Source organism: Chroicocephalus ridibundus, chromosome 3, assembly GCF_963924245.1.
Source record: "Chroicocephalus ridibundus chromosome 3, bChrRid1.1, whole genome shotgun sequence".
Lineage (NCBI taxonomy): Eukaryota > Metazoa > Chordata > Aves > Charadriiformes > Laridae > Chroicocephalus > Chroicocephalus ridibundus.
Window position 1 is genome coordinate 53,940,170 of NC_086286.1, and position 26,361 is coordinate 53,966,530.

The 26,361-nt window shown below is 36.4% G+C and overlaps 1 protein-coding gene across 2 annotated transcripts in view; it reads left to right on the top strand.

Moving 5' to 3' along the window:
* Window positions 1-26,361, top strand: part of PRKN (parkin RBR E3 ubiquitin protein ligase) — a 786,713-nt gene that overhangs the window by 65,142 nt on the left and 695,210 nt on the right. Inside the window, exon 1 of one of the 2 annotated variants that reach the window (XM_063329188.1) lies at window positions 15,231-15,262. The exons of the other annotated variant lie outside the window; for it this stretch is intronic. Coding sequence (XP_063185258.1) covers window positions 15,253-15,262 — 10 coding nt within the window. The 5' untranslated portion in view covers window positions 15,231-15,252. Of the gene's footprint in view, window positions 1-15,230; window positions 15,263-26,361 lie in introns of those variants that run through there. 2 annotated transcript variants of the gene reach the window in all.

Sequence of the window (26,361 nt, forward strand, 5' to 3'; positions counted from 1 at the left end):
CTTCAACACAGGCCTTATTTTTTTTTTTAGTCTGAGATTGATGGGATTCCAGATACAAGCAGTTTATTAATTTAATAACTTAAGGAAAAAAAACACTGTTAAATAAAAGTTCCATAAGTTATATATAAGTACTACTTCCTCTGTTCTTCAGAATCTTTTCCTACTTTTGATGTTTGCAATCCTTGATAGGAAAGGCTAAAACAAATTTTCAATATAGCATTGTCAAATACAAAGAACATTGATCAGAATATGACAGCCAATGTATTGGAACTGCCTAAACAGTGAATCAGTACTCTTTCTGTTTTATAAGTATTGAAATATCTCAGAAGCAATGTACTTCATTATTTTGAAAGCCTGGTTTTTATAATACCCATTTCTCCTTCAAATCTAATCAATTGTTTGAATTGCTTTGGAAGAAAGTAAAAGTAGATGTGTGTTCTCAGAATACAAAAAGCATTGAAAATGGAAAAATTCGTTCTGGCTTGTCTTTGTCTGAATTTTGAAATGCCATCATTGAAAACTCACATCACTGTCAAACAAAAATGCATACTGAGGTTATGAAATCAAATACACCGAATTGTGGCCAGAGACAGGTTTTCTAATCAGAGGAGCAGATAATTGAAATAAGCGTTAAAGTGGAAATGCCACTGCTTCATTGGTTCTCCCACTTTATTGCAGTGTTCTTCTTAATATTAGAACTTGGCAAGGTACAGACAGACAATAGTTCATAAAAGTTTTCATTTTCAGTCCATTTCCTCTAGTTTGGCTTAGGTTAGGAGTAGCCAAAGTTGGAATCCACTAAATGATTCTCTGATCTAAGGGTTTCATTCTGCTCAGTGACACTAATAGCAAAGCATCTGTAGTTTAAGTGATGCAGACCTTTAATAAATAGCTTCCTTTATTAAAGGATTAAAGGTGAAAAAAACGTAGCCGTCATCCTATTGGCAAGGCCAATAGAATAGGAAAAGAATACAAATTGAGACGAAGTCACCTTTGCATAAGGTAGCAGCTGCTTTTTGAGAAAGATTTGGAAGAATTTATACAGACTGTTGAAGACAGATAGGAACTTGCTTCAGGCTAGCTCCAGCTGTGGGAGATGAATAAGCTATAAGCCAAAAATCACATCATAATGTTAGGATAGCCCTAAGCCCAAAGTTCTACCTCTCAGTTTAGTGCTACAACAGATGCATTCAGATGTTTTTTAGACATTTTTTTCCACATCCTTTATGTTAAGAGTCAAGAGGTGCTGCAATTATTGAGTCACCTTTGACTAGCTCTTTAAAAAAAATCATGAATATGTGTAAGTTCATGAGGTGAGCAGACTAACATCTAAGTGCCATGCTCCTGTCTTGTGCTTTATTTCCTGCCTTGAATTTTTCCTGCTCTACCTCTGTCATTCCTGTGCTTTCAGCTATATCTGGCTTTTGTAGACCTTCAGCTCAGGATTGATGTCCTTCATACTCTCTGAGGACTCTGGTCCACTCTTTTTTTAGCTTTCAAGTACAACACGCTTTGTGGCTGCTTCTCCTTTAGATTGCTGGCTTAGAACAGAAGCAGCTATACTTATGCACATAATAGTGTGCGGAAATTTGATTTAGGAGTTATGCCTTATTGACTGCATGGATAAAAGAGAAGATTCTTCAACCATGGATATCTGGCCTTTCTTACATGGCGGACTTATAAACATACTCATGCTTGTAAATGATGCTGAGCTGTTCTGCCAGGTGTTCACTAAGTCAGGTGCTAAGTTGGGTTATATCGCTGTTGCTTGACTGGCTTAATTGAAGATATGTTGATTTACACTGGTTTCAGATGATGCATTTTGTGACTGAAGAACTGAAATGGAGTTGCACAGGAAATAGATCGTTACAGCTCTTGGAGTGGATTGATGAAAGCAAGAATAGTCTTTCCTGTCATTTCTGAGTCAATCCAGATAGATGATGGTTTAAAGTTTCACCCAAATGCACTTAGCATTTACTGTATCTGAGTATAGCAGACTCTATTAGGGTTTCTGGTTTAAGAGAAAAAATGTTATTTACAGATCACACTGCCTTATTGGAAGTCTGTCATGGTTTCAGCTGGGATAGTTAACTGTCTTACTAGCAGCTGGTATAGTGCTATGTTTTGGATTTAGGATGAGAATAATGTTGATAAAACACTAATGTTTTTAGTTGTGGCTAAGAAGTCAAGGCCTTTTCTACTCCTTTCACCGCCCCGCCAGCCATTAGGCTGGGAGTGCACAAAAAATTAGGACAAGATGCAGCCAGGACAGCTGACACCAACTGACCAAAGGAATATTCCATGCCACATGAAGTGATGCTCAGTATATAAAGCTGGGGGAAGTATATAAAGGAAGGGGGCGATATTTGGAGTTATGGCGTTTGTCTTCCTAAGTAACCATTACATGTGATGGAGCCCTGCTTTCCTGGAGATGGTTGAACATCTGTCTCCCGATGGGAAGTAGTGACTTAATTCCTTGTTTTGCTTTTCTTACATGTCTGGCTTTTGCTTTACCTATTTTACTGTCTTTATTTCAACCCACGAGTTTTCCTTATTTTTCCCAATTCTTTTCCTCATTCAGATGGCTGGGGTGGTGGGGAGAGAATCATAGAATCATAGGGTTTGAAGGGACCTCTGGAGATCATCTAGTCCAACCGCCCTGCCGGAGCAGGGTCACCCAGAGCAGGTTGCACAGGAACGCGTCCAGGCGGGTTTTGAATGTCTCCAGAGTTGGAGACTCCACCACCTCTCTGGGCAGCCTGTGCCAGTGCTCTGCCACCCTCAAAGTAAAGAAGTTCCTCCTCATGTTTAGGTGGAACTTCCCATGCTCAAGTTTGTGCCCATTACCTCTTGTCCTGTCCCCGGGCACCACTGAAAAGAGCCTGGCCCCATCCTCCTGACAGCCACCCTTTAAGTATTTATAAGTGTTGATAAGGTCCCCCATCAGCCGTCTAGTTGCTGGCTGGAGTTAAACCATGACACAGTCTGAACAGCAAGCAAAGCATTATAAATAAGGGTGGACTATGAACTACTGTCATGACGAGTAAGCTGTCCTTCAGAATTGTAGCGGTAGACTGGTATGCAGAGGTTTGTGCTGCCAATTCTGAATCCATTCACAGACATGGAAGAGTTCAGTCTCCAGATTTTTTTAATTTGATATCTTTCATATCCAACAATAAGAATAAAAAAAGCAAATAGAAAATTATTTTATCTGTCTATAGTGTTTACTTTTCATGTAGTAGACCACAGACACAAAGATATTTTGAATACCATGCAGTTCAGGGAGCAATATATTATTATTTTCACAGCAACTGTGTTCTGCCCCATAAAAAGGGAAAATATATCTGAATGACTTGAGGCAACAAAGAGAGCATGTAGAAAAGCAACAATAAAAATGAAACAGAGCATAACTCTACTTAGTTTATAAATATATTAGCATGAAGTGCTTATTTTCTTAGGCTGTTTTGTCAAGTTGTTGTTTGGAATTCAAAATTTACCTATTTTTGCCAACATATCTTTCTCAAAGGCTTAATACTAGACAGATATAATCATCACTGCAGACTGTTTGCAGTTTGAAAGGTTGCTTGACATTAAAGAATCATAAAAACAAACATGAAATATTTCACCCAAGAAAGTATGTTCTTTTTGAAATATGCAATTTAATATTCTTAGTGAATATATGCTGAAAAAAGTTTCTTATATAAACTGCAGATGTCTAATATTAAATAATATTCATCACAACTCATTGTGGTCAACTGACTTTTCAGATCCATCATTTTACTGTGCTAGTAATTTTCAAACTTCTTCATTTGACAGAAGACTACTTCCAGTAAAGGAATATTTTTTTTCTTTTTAATGATGAATGCTAGCATTCATTTCTTACTAGATATTTGAAGACACATTCTTTTGCATTCCGAGTGTTTGGCTCATATCAGCATTTCTGTGGAATTTATGATAACAACATGAATTCTTCCACAAAATTGTTTGTGCATTAATATAGCATATGGCTTCAAAGGGAGTGCAAGCAAAAATATTTTGTTTGGGTTTTTTTCCCCTTTAAAAATAAACCCGTGAATTTTTGTCCCACCCAAGATGAAATTTAAAAAAATCTGATATTTCATTTTCTGAAGATGCTAGCAGGTTGCGTGTAAAATAAAGCCTGAATGTCAACCCTGTGCTGCTTCCCCTTTTCTTAAAAGGAGAAAAGTTTGCTATTAGTATTCTTTTTGTAAATTGTTTGGAAAACCTCCATCCCTTTTCCTACAAATAGAATCCATATTCTGTATTTCTGTTCATAGCAGTATTTCTGGTCATGTTTCCAGAAGATTTCGCCTCATCCAGGTGATAGAACAGAGTACCTATTTACTTAATATATAAACCAGTGTGGCTAATTGTTACTTGGAATTCAAGAGGTCTCTCATTCTGCAAGTAAGACCATGCTGTGATTTTGCTATAGGTCAAGTGAAAAAAAAAATCAAGATCTGTACTTTAATGATAGCAAATTTTGAGTGTTCTTGTCCTGCTGTGTTGTGACTGAGAATAGAGGCTGGTAAATGCAGATCACCCAGATTTTGTCATGCAACATAGTGCAATGAAGATTTAGCTAAACATATTTATGGAGTGCAAACAAATGAACAGGAACAAAAAACAGACAGAAAGTGGAAAAAAACCTCATGCAGTTGAACTGCATACAAATTTAAAAGGGCTAACACAATACAAAAGCAGGTGTATCTTGGATCTGTTCAGCTTTTCTCTTTCCTTTGGAGCTAAACCTCTTACAAGAAAAGCCATATTTGATCGAAGACCACAATGCCAATTAAAATGATGGTCAGGTACTCTGTACACCTCTATGTTTCCCTTCCTTGTCATCCATTAGCAATAATCTTCATGCTACTTTAAGGTGAATCAGATAAGGTCATAGATCCCACTAAAACCTAATCTTGCATAAGAAGGAAAAAAGGGACCATATTTTTCTGTGGTTCAACTTAACGCTGCCCATGAAACCTACAGGAAACTTGGACTCTTTAGATTTCAGTGAAGCCACTTTGCTTTTAAAATTAATAGCCTGAAATGTGAATTTAGAAAGGCCACCACATTACATTATTTCTTTTATCCACACTTACACTGCAAATAAGTTTGCATATTTAAGGCTAATAGCAGTCAGACTGCCTAGTTTACGAATATTTGTGTCTTGAATCAGTTAAAAGAAATTGAGCAACTCTTGTTTGCTCTTGAGTCTTGGAAATAAATGGAAATTTATTTCTGCAATGTAGTTAAGTATTAAATTGCTCATTGTTTTCAGTAATTTATCTAAAACTGTCACTGCCTTGGAACTTTTTTTTCATAAGTATATTCTTTGTATTTAGCAAAGTAGAAAAATTAAGTAAGCAAGGGTACCAGGTCATGTAAACAATTTTTATAGCTCTTACATGCTTAGAATTAGCATTGGTATTTAGGATTTAAGACTAATAAGTAGATTAACAGAAGGGAGCTGGGCAGAAAATAGTATGTGTTTTATGATTAATTTGATCTATTAGGGAGGAAAATGTCTATGGGTCTGTCAAATTCTAGTTCTGATGAATGCAGTGTTGCTAATAAATTACTGTAGCCTTTTAAAATAATAATAAAACAGCCCTTATTTCATTTTCATGTGCTATATTTCTTTTAAGCCTGCCCTAACATTCATTAAGTTTACAAGCTCATAGAGAGTTCTTATTTGTGGTCAAAAAGTTTGAGAGTATATGTTTTGTGAGGTCTATTACTGTGCTGGCTCTGTTACTGTACATTACTATAGCTGTTAAGCCATCAGCAGTGTTTTCTGGAAAAAAATATACCTCTACATAAACAAGGAAAGCAAGGGATTTCTTTACTTTATTTAACTTCTTAAGCATTAGGCATAAAGGACGCTTGGTTATGCTTATATTAGAAACAAAGAGCTGAGAAAATTGATAACCCTTTAGTGATGAAAGACATACCTTGATACCTTTACCAGAAATGGCTTGTTCTCAGCTGCTGTAAATCGGGCAGTTTGGCTTCAGGAGAACTGTGCCATTTGACAACACTGAAGAGGTGTTACAAATTTTGACTAGTTCCCAAGTCTTTGTGTGTTTTCTTAAGTCATAGGGCAAATAAAAAAGAAATAATAGTATTTCTCCTGTCTCATTGGATGCAGATTCAGGTGCATACATTTTTCAGTGTCAGGGCATCACTGAGGCATGAATGAAAACATGACTTTTCAGGTGACTCATTCTCAAATTTCAAATAGGCAAACCAGTAGCGGGCAAATCAAGTCTGTCTGTAAGGATGTGTGTCTAACACTGAGGGAATTTTGCAAAAGCACAAGTACTCTTTTGCACCACTAACTTTCAGCTGCTCTTTTTCTCCACATGCCTAGAACTTGAGCTGTCACACAGCTGGTTTAACAGGTGGTTAAAACAGTAGCCAAATAGTAGCAGTAAGGAAGAGGTATTAAATCAGGATATTGCATTTAAATGTAGACCTACATGTCTTTAAACTTGTACTAAGCGCTTGCCCTGAGCTATACTCGATAGAGAATGTAATCATTTAACAAAGACACTATAGCTACCTCATGTTCTTGGTATTTGGTGATTTAGCTTTCTGTCTGGAGTTCACGGTTTTATTTATAAAATGGAGTGATCTGGGACTTTTCAGACCAACGATACTCCATCTTCTGCCGGAGTTCTTTAGCTGAGATCAGTGGGATGCTCCAGTGAGAATCTTGGGACGTATATAGTACAGCTGCAAGCACAGTTTTTCCCTGAAGTACTACTTCTTTTTGTATTGCTAGCCAGATACAAAATTGCTCACACCAGCTGGACTGGTATGTATGCTTTTAAGCTTACTTGACAAAAAATAAATACATACATTTTCTAGGTCTTTCAGTCTTGTGGTATATTACATTCTAGGCCAACAAGGAATCTTAGCCATTTCCTTATATCAGTCTGTCGTTATCCCATTGAGACTTCTTCCAGGTTAATTCATGTCATTTTCAACAGTTGTGGAGAAATCATTATACTGTTGCTTCAAGTGAACATTGGATGTTCATCATGCTATAGTTCTTTACATTTTAGAATATAGTAGCCACAGAACATAAAAAAAGAAGATACATATTTTACTGATAGACAAGTAATTAATTTTTCTTTGGGGGAGAAGAAGATAAAGAGCAATAAAATACATCTGCCAAGATTTTGCAAATATATGTTTTTAAAATTGATAGACAAATAGTAGAGTCTTGTGTTTATGATGCCAAAGGTAAATGTTAGCATGTTTGTAATAAGGCTGAGGGATATATAAATCCACAATAAAAATTCCCCCGAGAATGGCTTGGTTTTATGTAGATTCCTAACTCTAGGGGAACATTGCTATAACATAGGAGAAATAAATTTTGATTTTTTTGTAGCTTATTTAAAATACATATCACTTTTGTGTAGCCTCTCTTAATTATCATCACACAGACAGAGTTTTCAGTGTATGAACACACGACTTTTCAAATGCAAATGCTGCAAGAGTAAAGAAGAGAGAGCATTAAGTCCTTAATGTACAATACCAGGAGCAGGAGGGGAAAGTTTTGACTGGGCCACTAGATCCTGGATAATTAGGCTTCCCCACCCCCCACTTTTATTTTAAGGGTTATGGATGCCCAGTATATCTGTAGAATAGTTTCTAAGGTCACTTCTGAAAGAGTGTAATGAGTTGTGAATTTGCACTCTAAAACATTGGGTTATGGCCTGTATGTGGCCATAAAAAAGTGTCAGTTTGATCGCTTGCCTGTTGAACTCCATTTTGAAAGACCCACTTTATGTTTTATGTCCCTTTCATTTGTGGTTTAGTGCTGCTAAGTTGCCATTTAATGTTGCAATTGTGTGTAAGCATACAATATATTGTCTGCCTAGCATTTCAATCTACAGGGTACTTGGTAGGGCTAAAAGAGGTTGTGCGCTTTACTCTTACATTGGAAACACTAGGTAAAATTTCTCTGTATGGCTAATTAAACCAATTTTCTAGGGAAGTGCGGCTTGTTCAAGATCACTATCATTTGTCAGTCCTCTCCGTTTTCTCCCTGCCTTTCCACTTCCTGATAGATGTTGAACATTCTAGTCATGAAGGCTTCTAATAGGTTTTGGGGATAACTTCTTGAGATGGTACTAGATGGGTCAAGCAGGAGTGATGCACAGCTGGATCCTGCTGTTCACTAACAAGGAGAGAAATGGTTGTGGTAAAATGTGGTAATCAGTGACAGCCTTGGGTTTAACGACCATGAAATAGAGTTCAAGATCCTGAGGGGAGTGAGGAAGGAAAGCAGCAGAGTGCACACCCTGGTGTACAAGCAAGAGACTTCACGTTATTCAGGGAATTGTAGCTGGGGTCCCAGGGGAAGCAGCTCAGAAGGGTAAATGAAGTCGGGAAACTATCAGGTCTGTAAAGACAGCATCCTTCAGGCAAAAAAATGGTCCCTTCCCTCCCTGCAGAGATAAGGCCAAGGTACTCAATGCTTTCTTTGCCCTAATCTTGACCAACAAGGTCTCCCAGGCTTGCGTGCTTAGTGACTCGGTTTGAGGAGAGCTACCAGCAGTGGACATGGATCAAGTCAAGAATTACTTGTGAGAAATTTGCCCGTACAAGTCTAGGGGACAAGATAAGCTTTATCCAAAGTTGTTGAGAAAATTGATCATACAGACTCTTTACAGTATTTTATAATGACAATCTACATCTCAAAGTAAGCAGAATGATCGATGATGCACATGTGCATGTAGAGTCATATATGCACCTATATGTATACTCACATTCTTCAGTATACAGAATGATGTCATTACTTTAGAAATAGAAGGTACCTTCTGTAGGTTTTTTTCTGCCACAAACTTATTTTTATAATTTCTTTATTATATATTCCTGCATGTAATGTCTAACATTTAGTGTTTAATATTTTTCATATGGTTACTTACAGAGTAAATAGACCAATAAACTAAGAACTGCTTATGAATCTGCAGGGATACAGCAGTATTTTTATAGAAGCATCATGTAATACTATGTTTTTGCGGATGTTGCCGAATTTAGTCAAGATGGCCAAAGTGGAAGAATTACAACAGTAGGGATTATTGAATATGAAAAAACCTAAGGAGATTACAATTTTTCCACTATTGGCAAGCAAATGCACTGTTGTAACTTAAAGGTATTTTATGTGAGGAAATGGAAGACCATTCAAATTTCAAGAAGTTGCAGTGGAAAGGCAGACAAGATAGATAAAATGAAAAACTAAATACAAACTTCTGAGGGTCATTCTGAACGGAAATTAAACCTGTTTCTTTGTTGGAAATTGCAAAGAAAAAAAGCACCATATACATATATTGTCAGTCTCCGTGATATCCACCTGACATAAATTTAAAAGCAAACCAGTTTTTAGTTCTGGAAACTGAGCTTTTGCAACCAAACTTTGCTGGATTTTCTTTGTTGTTTTTCTCACTTGTTTTATAGCTACAGTCCTGCATGGATTACACAGGTTGTAGATTCTTTTACCTACCTTAGTGGCACGTTTGTATAGCTTATAAATAAGCTAAAAAGCTTTTTATATGTAGAAACTTCTTCTGGCTAAAGAATGTAATATATAAAATCAGTTACAAAACAGGATCTTTCATTTGATGCAGATGGGTTAACTAATTTTAATTAGTTAGTCTTTAGTCAACCTCTCCACGTTTTTGAAGCTTCTTGATTTTAAACACTCACATTTTCCTAAAACCTTTCATGTAGTTTCATTATCATTTGGTAATATGGTTCTCAAAATGTAATAAAAAAATTGAAATTATAATATAAAAAATGTAATAATGTTATCTGGTTTTGAATATCTACTGATCTCTGCTCTATTTAGAAAAGTCAGTATGTAGTGTTTCCATAAGATCAGCAATGTTTTGTTTTGTTTTTTTTTCCTCACCAATGTCCTAAATTCAAATGAGCCGAAGTATCGCATTTGTGTATGGGCAGAATAGCTTTGTATTGGGTGTGTAGAAAGTCTGGTCTCCCCATATATCATGTGGAGCAGTGCTGAGCATGTGAATGTGGTAAACCGAATTCTTTAGATTGGTTGCAGAGTTATTTCTGTATCTGAGATAGTTTTACACTGTCTATCTAAGTGCAAATAACACACATCTTAATGCAATGTTTAATTTTCTACTTTCAGTTTACATTGCTCACCTACGTATTTCTTACATTGCTGCAGTACAGATCCTCTGGCTAGAGCCTTATTTTTCACTTTCGATTACATTTTCTACTACAGATTTGAAGACAGACTAAAGACATTGTCATAGTCTCAATACTCTTCTCCTTTGTGTGGTTCTAAATAACTTAGTAACCATTATAGACTCATACCGCTGAGATTTATTGCTGCTTTTTTTTTTTTGAAATAACAAAAATACCATAAAGCATCAGAATTAGCGATATGGACAGTGGATACCTAAGTATTTAGTCTGAGACATAAACAAGACTGGCAGATAATTTGTAAAGTGTTTATTTAAAGAGCAAATGGAGTTTGCCTTCATTCCCAAATTTGCTCAAATCCAGTAATTTTGTCAGTTCTGCTGTATATTTAGATACATTAGTTCAAATACAATTTTGCCTTTTGTAGATATGTGATTAATAGATGAGGATTTTAATAGCATACATTTCCCCCTATTTACTTTTTTAAACGTACCTCAATTGCCTTTGGAGTCTTTATTAAGTTTGTTACTTTTTCCTCGGTTAAAGGGCACCCACGTATAAAATAATTGATTTATTTTAGGTCTTGTGGGTTGTCATTTGTTTTCTTTGGGAAGACTTTAGGGACAATGAAATTAATACTACAGAAGTCCTTGGGTTGGCAAAATTGAATGAAGCAGAATTAATCCAAATCTGTCAAACCCTAGGGAGCAGGGAGACAAGTAGTGTGCTTGCACTAAGGGAAGAGTTTCAGTGTAGTGAATGATACTCTAAGAATTTTCTGTGTGATCAGCGCTGAGACACTCTATTTGAGAAATAAACAAGCTTACTACAACTTCTTCAGCATTTGGTCTAGGTTTGACTCTTACAATTGAGTTGCCTATCAAACACTGAATGAAAGTTTCGTCTTTGTAGATGTACGGATAACCATTTTAAAAAATGAATCTGACAGATCTCAAAAGACAGGTATAGAAATATACGCAGAAGAAGTATGTGAAAAGATGGCAGTCATTTAAGACCCAAGAAAATGTTGTAAAGAAAAGTAATGGCATGAAAGAAGACCAGTGGATCAAAAAATACAAAAGAGGAAACTGAGGAGGAAAGATAAGAGAGTAAGGCAGTATGAAATGATAGGTGTCAAAAGACAAGACTTTTTTGTCATGGTGAGGACAGAATGTACATTCATTGGTTAAACACAAATATGTTTACAGGTTACTTTTTTTTCTGAATTATAAAGGGCACTGTTTTTTCATGTTCTTTAAAAAAATAAAGACATTTCAGGAAGACAGCAGTATAAGAGAGAGAGCAGAATTCAAGGAAAAGTTTTTGTTTCTAGAGAACTGGAGCAGAATCAGTGTCCCTAAACACAGGCAGAAGAGGAGTTTTTGCGGTGAAGAGTTACCGCAGGAAAGTGAGAGAGGAGCAGGGCTGAGCATCACCTGCTGTCAATAGCACTGTGCTGTCAAGATCTCTATATATGTATCTGTCTAATCACTGTCATAAAACATTCAAACGATACCACTCATGAGTAGCCAGGACCCAGTATTAGATCCTGTCCTGGGATAAAGGAGAAAGTCATATGTCAAATCGATGTGAACCACCAAATGTGGACTAGTATCTTGTTTTCTGACATTTAAATTGTTTACATGCTTACACATCTGCAACTGAACCTACTCGAAGTAGTCACCATCTAGGTATGCAGAAGGGTTACCATCTGTATGCCCCTACCACATACCTAAACCTGTTTTGGAGTTCATAAACCAGATATTCCACTCCAGAGCAGCAGAAATCTTTGGACAATGCCTAATGCATGTAGTAACAGAACAGATTTCAGCACATCAGTCACAGTAATTGTTCTGTCCACTGTTTATATCGTAACATGGAGATTACAGCATTTAATCAATAACTATGGTTGTAAACATGCTTCATTCTGTAGTGGTAACTCTTAACTCTTGGAGGATTGGCCACTTCTTGGCCACTGGAGTAGAGATAAGACTGTCACGGCAGAGGCTCATCTTCCATCCCTTCTCTTGAAGAAGGGACACAGTGCAACAAGAAATAGCAGATTTGTGGAGCTGGAAGCAGTGTAATCAAGTTTGGCTTTGTGAGAGACCTAGCTTTAGTATTCTTTGTGAAGTGATAATCCTGACTTCCGTTCCCTGTTCTCAGCGCTATTGATGTATTTTATGTAACGACTGCTAAATAAAAAGCAAAGCTGTACAGTAATGCTGGCTCACATCCTCAAGTGAATGTCCTCATTCATTTCGATATGAAATCATACTGCCTATTTCCTTATCTATTTTACAGACAGTGATGGTATGTGGGATTCAAGGGCTCAGTGCTTTTGAGCCTTGCCAGGTGCAGGGATGAGGAGGAGCGAGGCCTGAGCATTTGACCCAAGCTGGCCAACAGGATTGTTTCATACCACAAACATCACATTTGATATAAATTAGAAAGTTTGCTGCACAGTTTCTTTCTCCCTTGATGGCGGCAGTCCAGAGAACTTCTTGCCCCAGTGCCGGACCCCTGCACCCTTCACTTCCTCCCAAAGCTGTTGCCCTCACAGTGTCCAACATTTGCTGTCCATGCTGGGAGTGCAGAGCTCCTGCTGATAGAATTGGCTGAGTATAATACTTGTATATCTTATATTAGTATTGGGATTAATGCTGGTTCTTTAGTATTGTTGTTAATTATTTAGTCTTATCCTATTAAATCTATTTATATTTCAACCCTCATGTTTCCTTGCTTTCCCAGATTCCCCTTTCTGGGTGGGGAGGGGTCATCACGTGATAGAATAATTGTGTAAAAACCAACATATTGTTATGGGTTTTCTCAAACCATAACAACACTTATGTAAAAAGAGTCAGTTTCAGCCCTCAGCTATCCCCTGAAAACCTGAGGAAGGGATTCAACCCTAACTCAAATTAAGCTGTAAAGTTACAGACATTGTGGTTCTCTGATAATTTCTTGACTGACGCATTTTCCTTGGCTAATGGGATTTTATTAAATGTGATATGTAGCTGTAAGATCACATTTATCTGGGTAATGTTTCTTTATATCTGTATTAGAAATAAGTAGACAGACCAATGAGTCAAGAATTAGAGTGGGAAATAATTGCTTAATGTGATAAAAAAAACCAACAGTAGCCTATTATGCCCAAAGTAAAAGGGTAGCGCACTAGTCATAGCTGTGTAAATCAGTAGAATCATTTCCTAAGAGGTTTTTGTTACCAAGAATCTACTATATAATAATAATCCCATTTCATTCAACATTTTCACACAAATCAGGGTGTTTCAGTGATAGCTCTTTACTGATATGCTTGGGACACAGTTAAGATAGTTAAAATGCATTTTCCGAAGCAAACTCTGCTGTACGTTTTTTATTTTTAACAGAAGTAATACTGTATTTTTAGTGGCTTGATGAAGTATTGTGAGCTGCTTTCAGATTATTATCTTAGAAATGAAATGCTACAATGCTCAATATGAATTTCCAATCATTTTGTGTATGTGTGTGATAAAACTTATTTTAGTTTGTTTTATTTCCTATTATTAGATCTGGTGTATCATTTTTCACTTCTACTAGAAACAACACCCCTTTAAATATTTTCTTTTCGTTGATAGAAATGAATTTCCGTGAACTCTGAAAACATTGTTCTTTTCATTTCTCTAAGAAAAAGTCAAAATAATTCATGAATAACACAGAGTGTTATTAGGAATTTTGTTTTGTATTGATCATACTTAAAATTAAGTGTTTGTGCATTCAACACAGATCATAAAAAAATTGCAGTCTTCCATCTTGCTGAGTGCTTTGCTGTTCTAAATATGCGTAAATGTTCCAGTCTGCATGTGCTGCATGTGTTTCTGGAAGAACAGAATTTTATGAACAGTATGGCTTCCTTTTTTCTTCTGTTTTGAGATTAATAGTGCGTATGAGAAACTGAAATGGAAGGCCAAGTGGAAAGCCCAAAGCTGAAGGGCTTGTTTGCCATATTTACTTTTCTGCATGTTTTGTTCGGAGGTTTGGAGTAATTTAAATTAAAAAGATAAAGAAAAATAATGGTAATATAAATAAAAATGTGATCATGTCGAAAAACTTAATGGCTTGACTAATAGTACGAGATTTCATATTCCCTTAGTGTACCCATGAAGTGATTTGATTGCTAAATAGTTCACAAATTTTTATTATGTAGTGTTTGCTTTTTTCCCAAGTTCAATATCGATCTTGATAGAAGATTGTAAAGCGTACATACACATAGTATATTTGTGCCCCTGCAGGTCATTAAATTTCTTCTAGGACTGTTAGTAATTGATTTGGGTAAATTTGTCTTTTTTTTTGTGGGAGTGGTACATTGCTTTTTATAAAATTATAAAGAGTGCATAGCAGTGATGTAAGCCATAAGGTTCACCTCTAGCCTCAGAGGACAGCTGTGATGGTCATGTTGCTCCGCTAGGGGTACATCTTCAAAGTTACATCTTCCAACGAGTATTAAAGTTCAAGCAAGAAGGTAGGGAATTAATTACACCAGTTACCTTTTCTAACGATGTTTTATGAATATTTTTTTGTTATCAAAACACATCTATAATAATCTGGTAGTTGGTGAAAATAACTTACGCATATCTTGAAGACTAATTAGGAGACATATTAAAAAAAATTCAAAGATTAAATCTGCCACAAAAATGTTAAATATTGTATCTTTAATGATCAAAATTAGCTATTGTTTTGCTTTCATGATTTCAACAAACTGTTGAGACAGGTCTTTGCTCTCAGAAAAAATTAAACACTAGCCTCCTATAAAGACTTTCTAGGTCTTAGCAATGGATATTTAATTGGCTGTCTGCATTCAAAGCATATGAATTTAGTACCCACTTTAAACATAGCCCGATTTATTTAATGTTACACTTACTTTCGTTATCTAAATCTTATTTTAACAATTTTCAGTTTGTGGCTCTACGGGAATTCAAAACATCCCCATTCTGCCATCGAAGACTTGTCAGAGTGGATGAAACTCTGGAGTAATAATCAAAAACTGAAGGTTTTATCCTATAAATGAAACAAGGTGAAAAGAAATTAGTGTTGCTTAAGCTAACTATTATCATCTAATTATTATCAATCATCTTTGTATTCACCATATATTAACATTATTTGACATTACTTTAAATTTCCCTACATTTTGTGTGCCTTTATCTATTGTAAATTACACTATAATTTTTATTTATTTGGAGCTTATGTACTGCAGTAGATTAAGCTTCACCACAGGCTTTGTCCTGTACTTTCAGCTGGTATTAAACTACAGTTTAAGCCATGTCATAATGAGCTAACAGTGTCACTATAGTCTCAAACAAATAAAGGCTTAATATAGTTTCTGAAATAAATGGAAAGACTCCCATTAACTTTCACCATTCATGTCCCTAATTATTCCTCATGAAGTATGTTAACTTCAGGATAGGGTTTAGCTGATTTGACTGTGCGTACCTGAACGAATGTTATATCATGCCTAGATAGTTTGGTGAATCTCTTTGTTTTGATTTTCTGTCGTTTGCATACATAGTCATAGCAATGTGGTGGACCTTTCTCTTTTTTTTTTTTTTTTTTTTTTTCCTTTGGGTTTACAAGAAAGGAGAAACACATGTGTGGATTTGAAATAAGACATTTAGTGTGTATTTCCTGTATCATTGTATGATACTAATACAAATGTACAATGTATTTTATGTGAAATGCAGAAGAAATTCAGAAATGTCAGGTGTCACAGTAAGGCTATATGCCTAGTTAGCATCAGCAACTATTCAGTACTAGTGCAAAAATTAATTATGCTGTTGTTTTCTTACTCTCTTTCTTTTTAAAGCGAATTTGATAATGCAACTAACTGCATTGTCTGTTTGACATTGATATTCCACATGCGCAAGGAATAGAAAAAGTGTGTATTAATGGAGACCATAGTATTGTGATTTTCCAACAGCAGAATAAGAATGGATTTAAAGAAGAGGAAATATTTCCTGACTCCTAGTGCTTTAGCTGCAGGCTGATAAATAGTGTGGTTTGGAATCAATTTCAGCATTGATCTGAAAGATAATCCTCCTCACAACAACCACATCCTGAGGTTTTTACTGTCAGGTGTGAAAATGAATGGCAGGTTCTAAATAAATAAAAAGAAAAGAAAGAAAACGGAATGAGGCCTACAGGGAGAGGGGTAGTTATTTGTCTGTCACACATGAGCTAATACTCTGCAGACATTTACTTAAAAAAAAGCGAGCTGTACATGGAAAGGGTATTTATTTTCTTAATTGCCCAAACGATGCTCTGAAATTGAAGAATCAATCATGTTTATTGTTATATGTGGGAAATTAAAAATATACAGTATACGGTAATTTAACTTGCAGCGTAAAGAATCCATAGTACGCTTCTAATCGATATTCTGTACTTCATGCTAGCTTGGTCATGTAGGGCACCAGGAGGAGAAGAAAAAGCAATGGATGTAGACTCAGCTGTTCAACTTGGAAGGCTTTTATTCTATAAATGCTCCACAACAAATAAGGATTATAAGAGGTACCTGAGAGAATACATGTTGGTGTTTGGAGTTGGTATGTGTTTAATGCAGTGTCTAAGAGTTTCTGTGAATCAGAAAAAAATAGCTTTAGCTTTCCAGCTAAAATATGATAGAGGACCGAAAGAAAAGATTTTACTGTCCTGTCAAAAGATGAAAAGCTCATGATATCCCAGAGGTCACAGCTAAATAGAGTTAAGGCACTCCATTCTATCTAATCCCCCACCATCTTCATTACTTTGTCACATCATCATACTTGGTTGAAACACAAGGGCGTTTTTGAGTGAGACTCAAGTGAATTACGTTTCCAACAAGCTGAGCAAATGTTTCCCTGTGGTACAGAATGTGTCCATACTGCAGCCTTCAGATCCTGTTTGAACTTAATGACACATTGTGAACTAGTTCAATGACATGAGAATTCAGGGACATCTGACTCATAATCGTAGTTTCACTCCCCTTATCTAAAGTTTCCCAAGATTTTGAATTATTATGTTTCTGCATACAAACAATTTAATTTCTTTCAGACTCAGAATGTATCTGGTCAAGACAGGTAGTTCTTTACAATGTGTATATCTTTGTTATATATTTTGATATCTTCTTTCTTGCATCACTTATAGCACTTTAAAAATGAACAGCGATGATATTTAAAATGTCATGCAGACACCAGAGTTCGTCCATCACCAAAATGAATTTGATTTCGCATCTGAGATACTGCATCAGCATTCTGCCAACACAGGTAGCCAGTATTGTACTGGCATACTGTTGGTCACATTTAAGGCTATCCTGCTTCCCTGCAGTTTCCAAACTGGGTTGAGGTTGTTGCTATGATATTTTATTATCTCAGGTTTTCAGGAGCTTTTCAGATAATCTTATAAGGTGATTATTTCCACGTGATCCAGCTTTTCTCCAGTCCAATAGAACATCTACCTGTAGGCAAAAACCAGGCCTCTGTGGAATGAATGGGAATTCTGCCACAAACATAGTAAATGCCGTGATTTCACTACCTTTCCTACCTTTAATGAGGATCCACTATGGCAGAGAGACAGGACAAAAGTATGCAAGTTTTTCTGATGCGGGTCTCAGTGATTTATTTCAATTTTGAAGAGACCAGAAAGTTTGTAGTAGTTGAAGAAGTGAAAACTGTCATACTTCCTGAGATATGTTTCAATAAAGCTAAGCATGATGCACAAAAGCTAGGTAATGATATGCATTGTCTGTAGCATAAAAATATTTCTACCGAATCTTTTAATTAATATTTGAAGGACGCTTTGTAAAATTAGAAAAGAAAGGGTAAAGTTTGTAAGAACACTACTGACCAATCAAATCTGTCTTTTTTGGATGGAAAACTGGAATATAGAAAACATTTGAATTGTGCAAAATACGGAGAATAAATAATGCAAGACAAACTGTCAAGGGATTTTTAAGTAGCAAGAAAACAATTACATTTTTGGAATTTGGCCAGGACAGTAATTCTGGGAATGATATTCTTACAAGTCACCATGAATTCTTCTGTGTTTCATAGTCATCAGGACCTAATTTTCATAACCTCCAGTGACAGCATGTTTGCTCTTTCCACTTTGGGAATATTAGGTTTTAAAAATATCCAAATAATTTTGCTAATGCTTAATCTTAAAGCCTAACAGAGATTTATTTGATATAGAAGATATATCTGCAAATATACGATTGTTGTGTTTGGCTGTAAACAAGAACTGTTCCTCATCTACATACCTTACATATGAAACTGGGTAATAAACTGGTGTTTAATAGTGGTATCTGAAGCAAGCAGTTGTTTTCTGTGAGTATATGAGTAAGTTTACTGTTTATTAATTCTTACTTTTGATCCCTGTTGGAAAGTGCTGACTTTCATTGTTAGTAAAGTAGTTCATAAGTGCCAAATTGTACTAATCCCACATAAACCTCTGTGCAAACATCACGAAATCAAAATGTACATTGGCATAAATAAAATAATCTCACTTCAATAGTTAATTTCAAGGTGAAGTATACTGAAAACAATTTTATTGTTACAAATATTAATTGATGAGAAGTTATTGTGCTTTTGATTTTCAGTTCACTTGACTATAATATTGAGAAAGACACCAAAGGAAAGTGAAGATAATTGTAGTGCAAATCATCTAGGAGCAGTGCTGGCAAAAAGCATTTTATTAGCTGCTTAACTTCTGTCTGGGCTTGGATCATGATATTGGCTTTTAGATACTGATGCAAGTCTGCATTAATATTGCTGGTTTTATTGATTTAATTAGTCATGTGCACCTTCGATTCCATTAATGTTTTTTATTGGCTGAACCGATACAAATTATATTAGTGTTTCAAAGCATGAATATCAATTCTGGTAGGCCTTCTGCTAACACTTGAACTTTATGGCTTATATAGAGGAAATGGCTTTTCAGATTTTTAGAAACTTTTTTTTTTTGCTTCTGTGAAGGAAATTATTTCATTTTTCAACAATTCCCTTCTATGAAGTGAACCATTTCTGAGTATAATACTCTCAGCCTGCTAATTCAGATTAAAAAAAAATAATTTTTTTGGGGGTGCCACCTGGTTAGGTTTGTGTCTGCATTTTAATAAAGTTTGCAAGAAAGAAGAAAAAGAGGTGGGATGGCGGAATGAAAACATAAGTGAGGAAATAAGAATAATAAGAACAATTGGAAGCAAGGTAAAAAATGTGCCTTGCAAGGATGTTAGCTTGGAAGTATGATGGAAATTACGTTTTACTTAATATATTTTCATGGATATTAATGTTGCATTGTTGATCCATCTGAATCTTTGCCACTTGCTTGATGGAGATCTCAATGAGTGACAATGAACAATAGAGATGAAATTAAAATCAAATTTAGACATGAATACTTAATAAAGACATAATAGCATAAGACTGGAATAGTGATTTAAAGAAGAGCAATGTACAACGAGTGCTGAGAAGTCTCTCACCTAAATAAAAATCCCTGGTCACCTTTGTGACTGATTTACAGTGCCTCTGGCAGACTTTAAGAAGGATAGTTTACATTAGAGTGCAACAAGTTTCTCCATTCACAGGTTTCTTCATTGTGCTCGGTTGCTTTGCAAAGGGAGCATGAGCAGGCTCTCCAATACTCCCTTCTCTTTGCCATAGGGCTTTAATAAAGCATATTGGAGGCAGGTTAGCTAAACAGAGTTTACGTGCTTTATACACGCTTGCCTGTGCTTCCACAGTTGCTTATTATGTCTGTAAGATAATAGCAATAATAGTAATGCAATTAAAACCTGATATTTTCTGCTGCACAGGCAAACTATTGAAAAGGTGTTTTTAAATAGGAAATTGACAAACTCTTTCTTTGGAGCTATTAAAATTATAAGCGTTCATCTTTGGTTCCTGTTTCTAAGACGATTCTTTTGGCTACAGAACTGAATACTTTTGAGACAATCGTGTTTTGACTCTCATTCTTTAAAAGCTATTTTGCTGTGAGTCTTGGGCAGAACTGTATTGTACAACAGCCAGAATTACATGAATCTAATCCCAAGTGGAGTCTTGGGTAAGCTACCCCCTTTGGTAGCTTACTAGTAGAAAATTGAATGTTTGGCAAAATTGCCTTGAAGAGAGTTAAAATGGAAAGCACCAACCAGTGTTAGCTATTAAAGAACCCATTGCTTTTTTAAACAAGGGCTTTAAACTCTAAGAAACTTGTCAAATTCAAACTATATCTGTATTAATGAAGTTCATTTGTATTCTAGGATAAATTGTGACTCTGGCTAGGCAAGGCAAAAATGTCTTTGTGACCTTTCCTCTGCTATGTAACGCTGCAGTGTCAGCCATTCTCTCTACAGTGGCTTCTTGCCCAGGGTGTCTTTCAGCTTTTGTGGGAGGAAGACCTGTATTCCCTCTCTCAGTGTCTAACAAGCCACCCAAGAGGAAAAGTAAATTATATCCTGAAAAGAGTGTATATATTTACATGAGGTTGGGCTGGATGACTTACAGGTTTCTCTTCCAATCTAATTTATCCTGTGGTTAAATGACTTGAGTTTCATGGCAGGTTGTTAACGGATATTTTGGCAGATGTGTAGCATCTTGTGAGTATGGTAATAACTGTGGCTATTACAGTCTTACATCTTCAACTTTCAACTCATCTGGATAAAAAAGGATGACAACAAGGGACATAAGCCATAAAAAAGACCTAAGAAATTATTTTATTGACTATGCTACTTCGTTCTCTTAAGTCAGCAGAGTCCAGCTGATGGCTTGTTCAAATAAACTCAGAGTGCTTACCTTTTGCCTTCTGCCTTTGGTCGGGAGGAGGTACAAAACACTTGCTTGAGAAGTTCAGAAATAGCTGACCAGTTCCTTTTGTTTATTGCTGGATCAGAGTTTGTAGCTGCTGCTGTATGATGACACAGAAGTACTGCTGCTGCCACTACAGAGACTTACTGGGGAATTGCAACACTGGGACCCAGCCCATGTGACTATCAAACTAAACCAATTTACAAGTTACCAGGACAGTAGCATAACATTTGGCAATATTTGAAAAAATGAATGTGATAAACACAAAAGACTTTTAATGTGCATTCACTGTATTGAGTGGATATTTATAAGCTTCTAGACTTCTTTGGATTTACATGAGTTAGGTGAAAACTATGGCTTCACAGTTTTAATTAGTGTCAGATTCCCAGCTGTCTTTGGTCTTGATGTTATAGCAATACATTTAAGTAAAAGAGGAGCAAAAAACCAACATGCACTTGATGTTACTCGGAAGTATCATTGATTTTTCCTATATTGGCAGCTGACCTCCTGGGCAGGATTCACAGTTTAGGAATATGCCAAGATTGATTTTACATTTCATGTAGCTTACTATTTTATTTACAACAGCAGAAATAACCTTGGGTATTTCTGTATGAAAATAAAATGTTCCATGTAACTGATAAAACTGTTCAGATTTTAGGACTGCAGCTATCAACAGGTACAAGTAAGTTTTCATGTACAAGTAAGTTTATAATACACTTGAAGTCATTTGTGCAAGATATTGTACAACTTACAGCATTGCCTATTGGTGTTCCATAATATCAAATCTAATGTAAAAGGCTGTATCTGATGCTGCTCTTATTCTTGCTATTAGATATAACATTTCCTTTCTTTTAACTGAAAATAATTTTTAGAAGAGCAGTTTATTCAAAGTAAGACATGGTAGGTGGAAACAATAATATTCCTCTAACATATATGTGAATTTTTAATGATGTTTAATGCATCTTTAACAGTCATATCGTTCATGTTCTAGAATAACTTCTTACAATTGGTCTGTGTAACTACCACTGGATATTCACAAAAGAAAGAATTTTATTTTCGTTCATTGAATCGACCCCAAATTTGTGCTTCAAGTCAATTTGGAGAAATCTTTGTTTCCACAGTTGTACTGTACCTCCTGGGAATTCTTGTTTTAGATACTGTTGCCCCCAGTCTCCTCTTTAGTGTGAGCCTCCCTGGCTAGAATGTATTTATTTCCCTTTAGTTACTCAGAATTATACAACTGGATGGATGATCAAACAGATCCTGATCAGAAAAAATCACGTAGGATCATGGACCGTGTAAGATGTGGTACTGCAGCAAGTTCAATGGGTGTAAATCTGTTTGCAGATAAGGGAATGAAATACACTCACTTACATAATCTTTCAACTTAGTTAACTGAAACAAAATCCTTGATTTGGATGGAGCTGAGCCCGAACAGAAGATTTCACTTTGACCTTCCAAATGGAAAAATCACATTTTCCTGTTGAGATGAGACTTTTCTTGTAGTAAGGTTTATGACTTCCTATTGTACTTCCTATCAGACGAATGTGACTGGAAGTTGCCAGCCAGCTCTGCTCCTCTGTGTCCATGGATGTGTGTGCACACGTGCGCTAGATTCTCTCTGAGTGGAGCTGGAATAGGTTCTAGGTTCTAGGAATAGGTTCTAGGATCCTGTTTGGCTGATTAAACTCTTGTGACAAACTCTCTTATAATCTCAGAAGATTTAGCTCATTATTTATATTAATTTAAAGAAGTTAAATCTGCAACTTTCCTATTTTCCTCGCACAGCTTGGTAGATAATGTAGAATAGACATACAGTTACATAGTTTAGTTTGATCATTAATATTAATCAACTATATCAATTTTGTGATCCAGTCATATAAAGTGCGTTATCTGAAATAGAGATTTACTTTCATTTATCACTGTTGTTAGAAAATAGAGAACTATACTGGACAGCTTCTAGTTCTAAAGTGTAATATCTATTTATTTTTGAGTCCAGATACTCTTCAAAGTGCCAATACATTCACTTTATATTGATGAGTTGCTTTGTGTTGTTTTGCCAAAGACTTCTTGATCTGGAGTTGATGGAATGGTGCTGAGATGAAAACTGTACCTAACATAGTTGGCAGACAAAAATTTAAGAAAGAAATTTAAGAAAGAAAAAATAAAATAAAATGCGGCATTTCTATTGAAAATACATGAGCTTCCTAACACAGCAGCCTGTGATTTGATACTGCAGTGAGAATAAAATCTGTACCATCAAGACTTAATTCTAAATTAAGGACAACTTTTTTTTTTCTTTTTTTCTTTTTGTCAGAGTTTTGTCATTGTTATATCATCGTGAATTATGCATGAACTGAAAAACATCCTTTTATATTGCAGAGAAAGAAAATAGCAGACGGTGCTCTAATGTAGAAAATGGTTAACTAGACTCTAAATTAAAAAGCCCACCAAGCTGGAAGGAAAAAAGAGTAGCTCATACATTTTGTCCCACAAAATTGAATATAGCATTTCAGCGATGCTTTCTGGTAGAACTGACAACTTTGTCAGCTTTATGTCTTTGTTATTTAGACCAAGCACTAGTTTCTGTCTGTACCATTGAGATCACTTTGAAGCTCTTTGAAGCATGATATGCCCCTCTGTGCCCTCTATGGTGTTCACTGGCATGACAGATGTGGCACAACCTTTTGCACCTCCTGTAGGTTCATCTCAGTGTCCTGCAGATAGCAGAATGTGCTTTACACCTGTCTGTGGCCACTGAGGTAGCTTGTTGATTAAACACATTCTGAGCTGCCTTGTGCTATTCCAGAGGCAGGGTGGCATCGAATGGTCACAAAGCCGCTGTGAAGAGAAGGGCCATCCACTATGTTGAGAGATGCTGCCATCCTTCAGCAACTTAATCCATCTAGATTTTCAAGGAATGAAGGAGGCGCCTGCCTGGGATGTTTCCCAGCAGCATCTCTTTCAGGCAGCTACCGCTGCGCTACGACTGTAGTCCAGGTCAGCCCCACTCACAGAAGGGAAGTCTTGGGCCCACCAGGTCATGGCCATGCAGACTTTCGGAGCAGAGTGTCTCCATTTCTAAGTCGAGTCTGGCAATCCCAGACTCATACCAATATATCGTCTTTAAGTCTGACTGAAGGGAGATTGTCATGTTTTTGGCCAAATTGGCCAATGGCTGGCAACAGATGCTCGCCCCCAGCCTCTTGTGCGCGGGGGGGAGGAGGAGAGATAAAGAGAGAATTATGAGTTTAGAAGAAACTAAACTACTTTAATGAAATATTAATCATAAGATAAAAAGGAAAATAATGAAATAGATACAGTATATACAAAACCGTATTAAGCTCCCAGGATGATGTCACCGGGAGGCACTGGGGAAGTCCCAGACTGGACTCAGCGATGGGTGGGAAACGGGTTTCAGAGTTGGAGTCAGGAACACACCGATTGGGATCAAAGGCAGATGAACAGACAGAGTCTTCCTTGGACATCAGCCATTGAAGGAAGAGAGTTGACCCTTTGATCCCTCAGCTTTTATAAAGAGCATGGGGCAGATGGGATGGATTTTGGGTTACCTGTCCTGTCCGCTCCTCCCCCCTGAAGGTGGGACCCCTCTACGCTTTTCCGCTTCTGACCCTCTAATGGGGCAAATAATGAAATTAGCTGACTTTGGTTGTTATAGCAATAAGTATAAGCAAGGGCCTCTCTGCGTACTATTCCTTGGCACAAACTGTCTTATCACCCTGAACGAACCATTTCAGACACAACATGCTGTGAATTTCAGAGAGTTAGAAGAGACCTAGTTAAGAAATAAAATTACTGAACAGGAAGTTGGTTCTGTTTTACGTCAAACCAGGACAGAGTTATTATCTCTCTTCCTTTTTTTTTAAAATATATATATATTATTTTTTTAATCAAGGACAGTGTTTGTCTTTCTACAGGTTGGATTTCACGTACAAACTAGGATATATATGTTTGAACAAGATACCTAGAGTAACACAGAGTGCCTTTTTGGCCACAAGGGTAAACCCAGATGGGAAATCAGAAGTATACTCCTCCTCCCAGCTCCTCAAAACACCAAATAAATATTAAGAATATTTTCAAAATATACTTGACATTAAACTTAATGGGACTGCATTTTTTCACAGTTGTAAATATCAGTTTCAGAATGAAAAATTATATCAAAACAATGACAGATGTAAGTTCAGATACCTCTCTCACATCTTAAACTGATTTGTGTTTCAACAAAATTTGAAACAATTACCCTAGTGGCCAGGATCTCAACACTTACACGTGTTACATCTCTGCTTTTGTAGCATTGGGATAACTGTACGGTTCAGGGGCAGGCAGCTCACTTGCATAGGTGAGAGAGAGGTAGCTAGAAGCTCACCCAGCAAAATGTATACTCTAAGGAAACAGTAAATTGTGGAGATTGCTGGTCATCTCCAGCAGCACATAAATGTTTAGAAATCCTTTTCTCTGCAATCACTCAGTCTAAGATGAAGGTTCTGATCTCAGTTTTTGGACTGAAAAAGGAGTATATTTCTCATAAAACGTTTCAATGGAATTTTCTGTTTTCATGTGTTTGCGCAAAAAACAGAAGATCAAGTGTATTTGTGCTCTCACACATGGAGCTATTCCACTGGGTAGTTTGTATATCCTGTTCTTAGTTTTCTCTGCCATTGGTTTCAACCAATCTGTGCGCTTATTAAATGAACAGTGGGATACATCTGCCTTATTATTGCATTTATCCACTTGTCTGCCGGTCAGTTTTCATATGAATCTATTTTATTGTTTTATCTACATTGGTTCTAAACTGTTTGGGACAAGAATGGTATATGTTGGTTATTCACTTGTTCAGCACTTAGCGCGAGAGGGTTGGGAGCAGTAAGTAAGCCTAAGGCACCATCACAGTTTTAATAGCTACCCTTCCCCTAATAGCAGTAACAAGTATTTACATTGCAATCATGGAGCAGCGCTTGTGAAAAGCCCCTTGTTCTTCAGCTGCTTCTAGATAGTTAATTTCTTACAGGAAACCAGAAAGATGGTGTTTGTTTTGCTCACAGCCAGAAGTGGGAGCAGCCATTGACAGCAGAAGTACATCACAGAAGGATGAAACAGAATGAAGCCTGGAATATCCAAGGCACCATGTGAAGTAAATCCTTTTAGCATCTTTTCCTCTCTCACCTGTAACAGATTCTCTTTGTTTCCATAGCTGCACCAATAATAAGGTCATACCCATCGCCTGGTTTGATTTACAGGTCAGACTTCTATCTGACTGTAGGTGTTTGAAGGCTTGCAAGTGAGTCTTGACAGCAGAGTTTATCCACTGCAACTGTAGAATCCA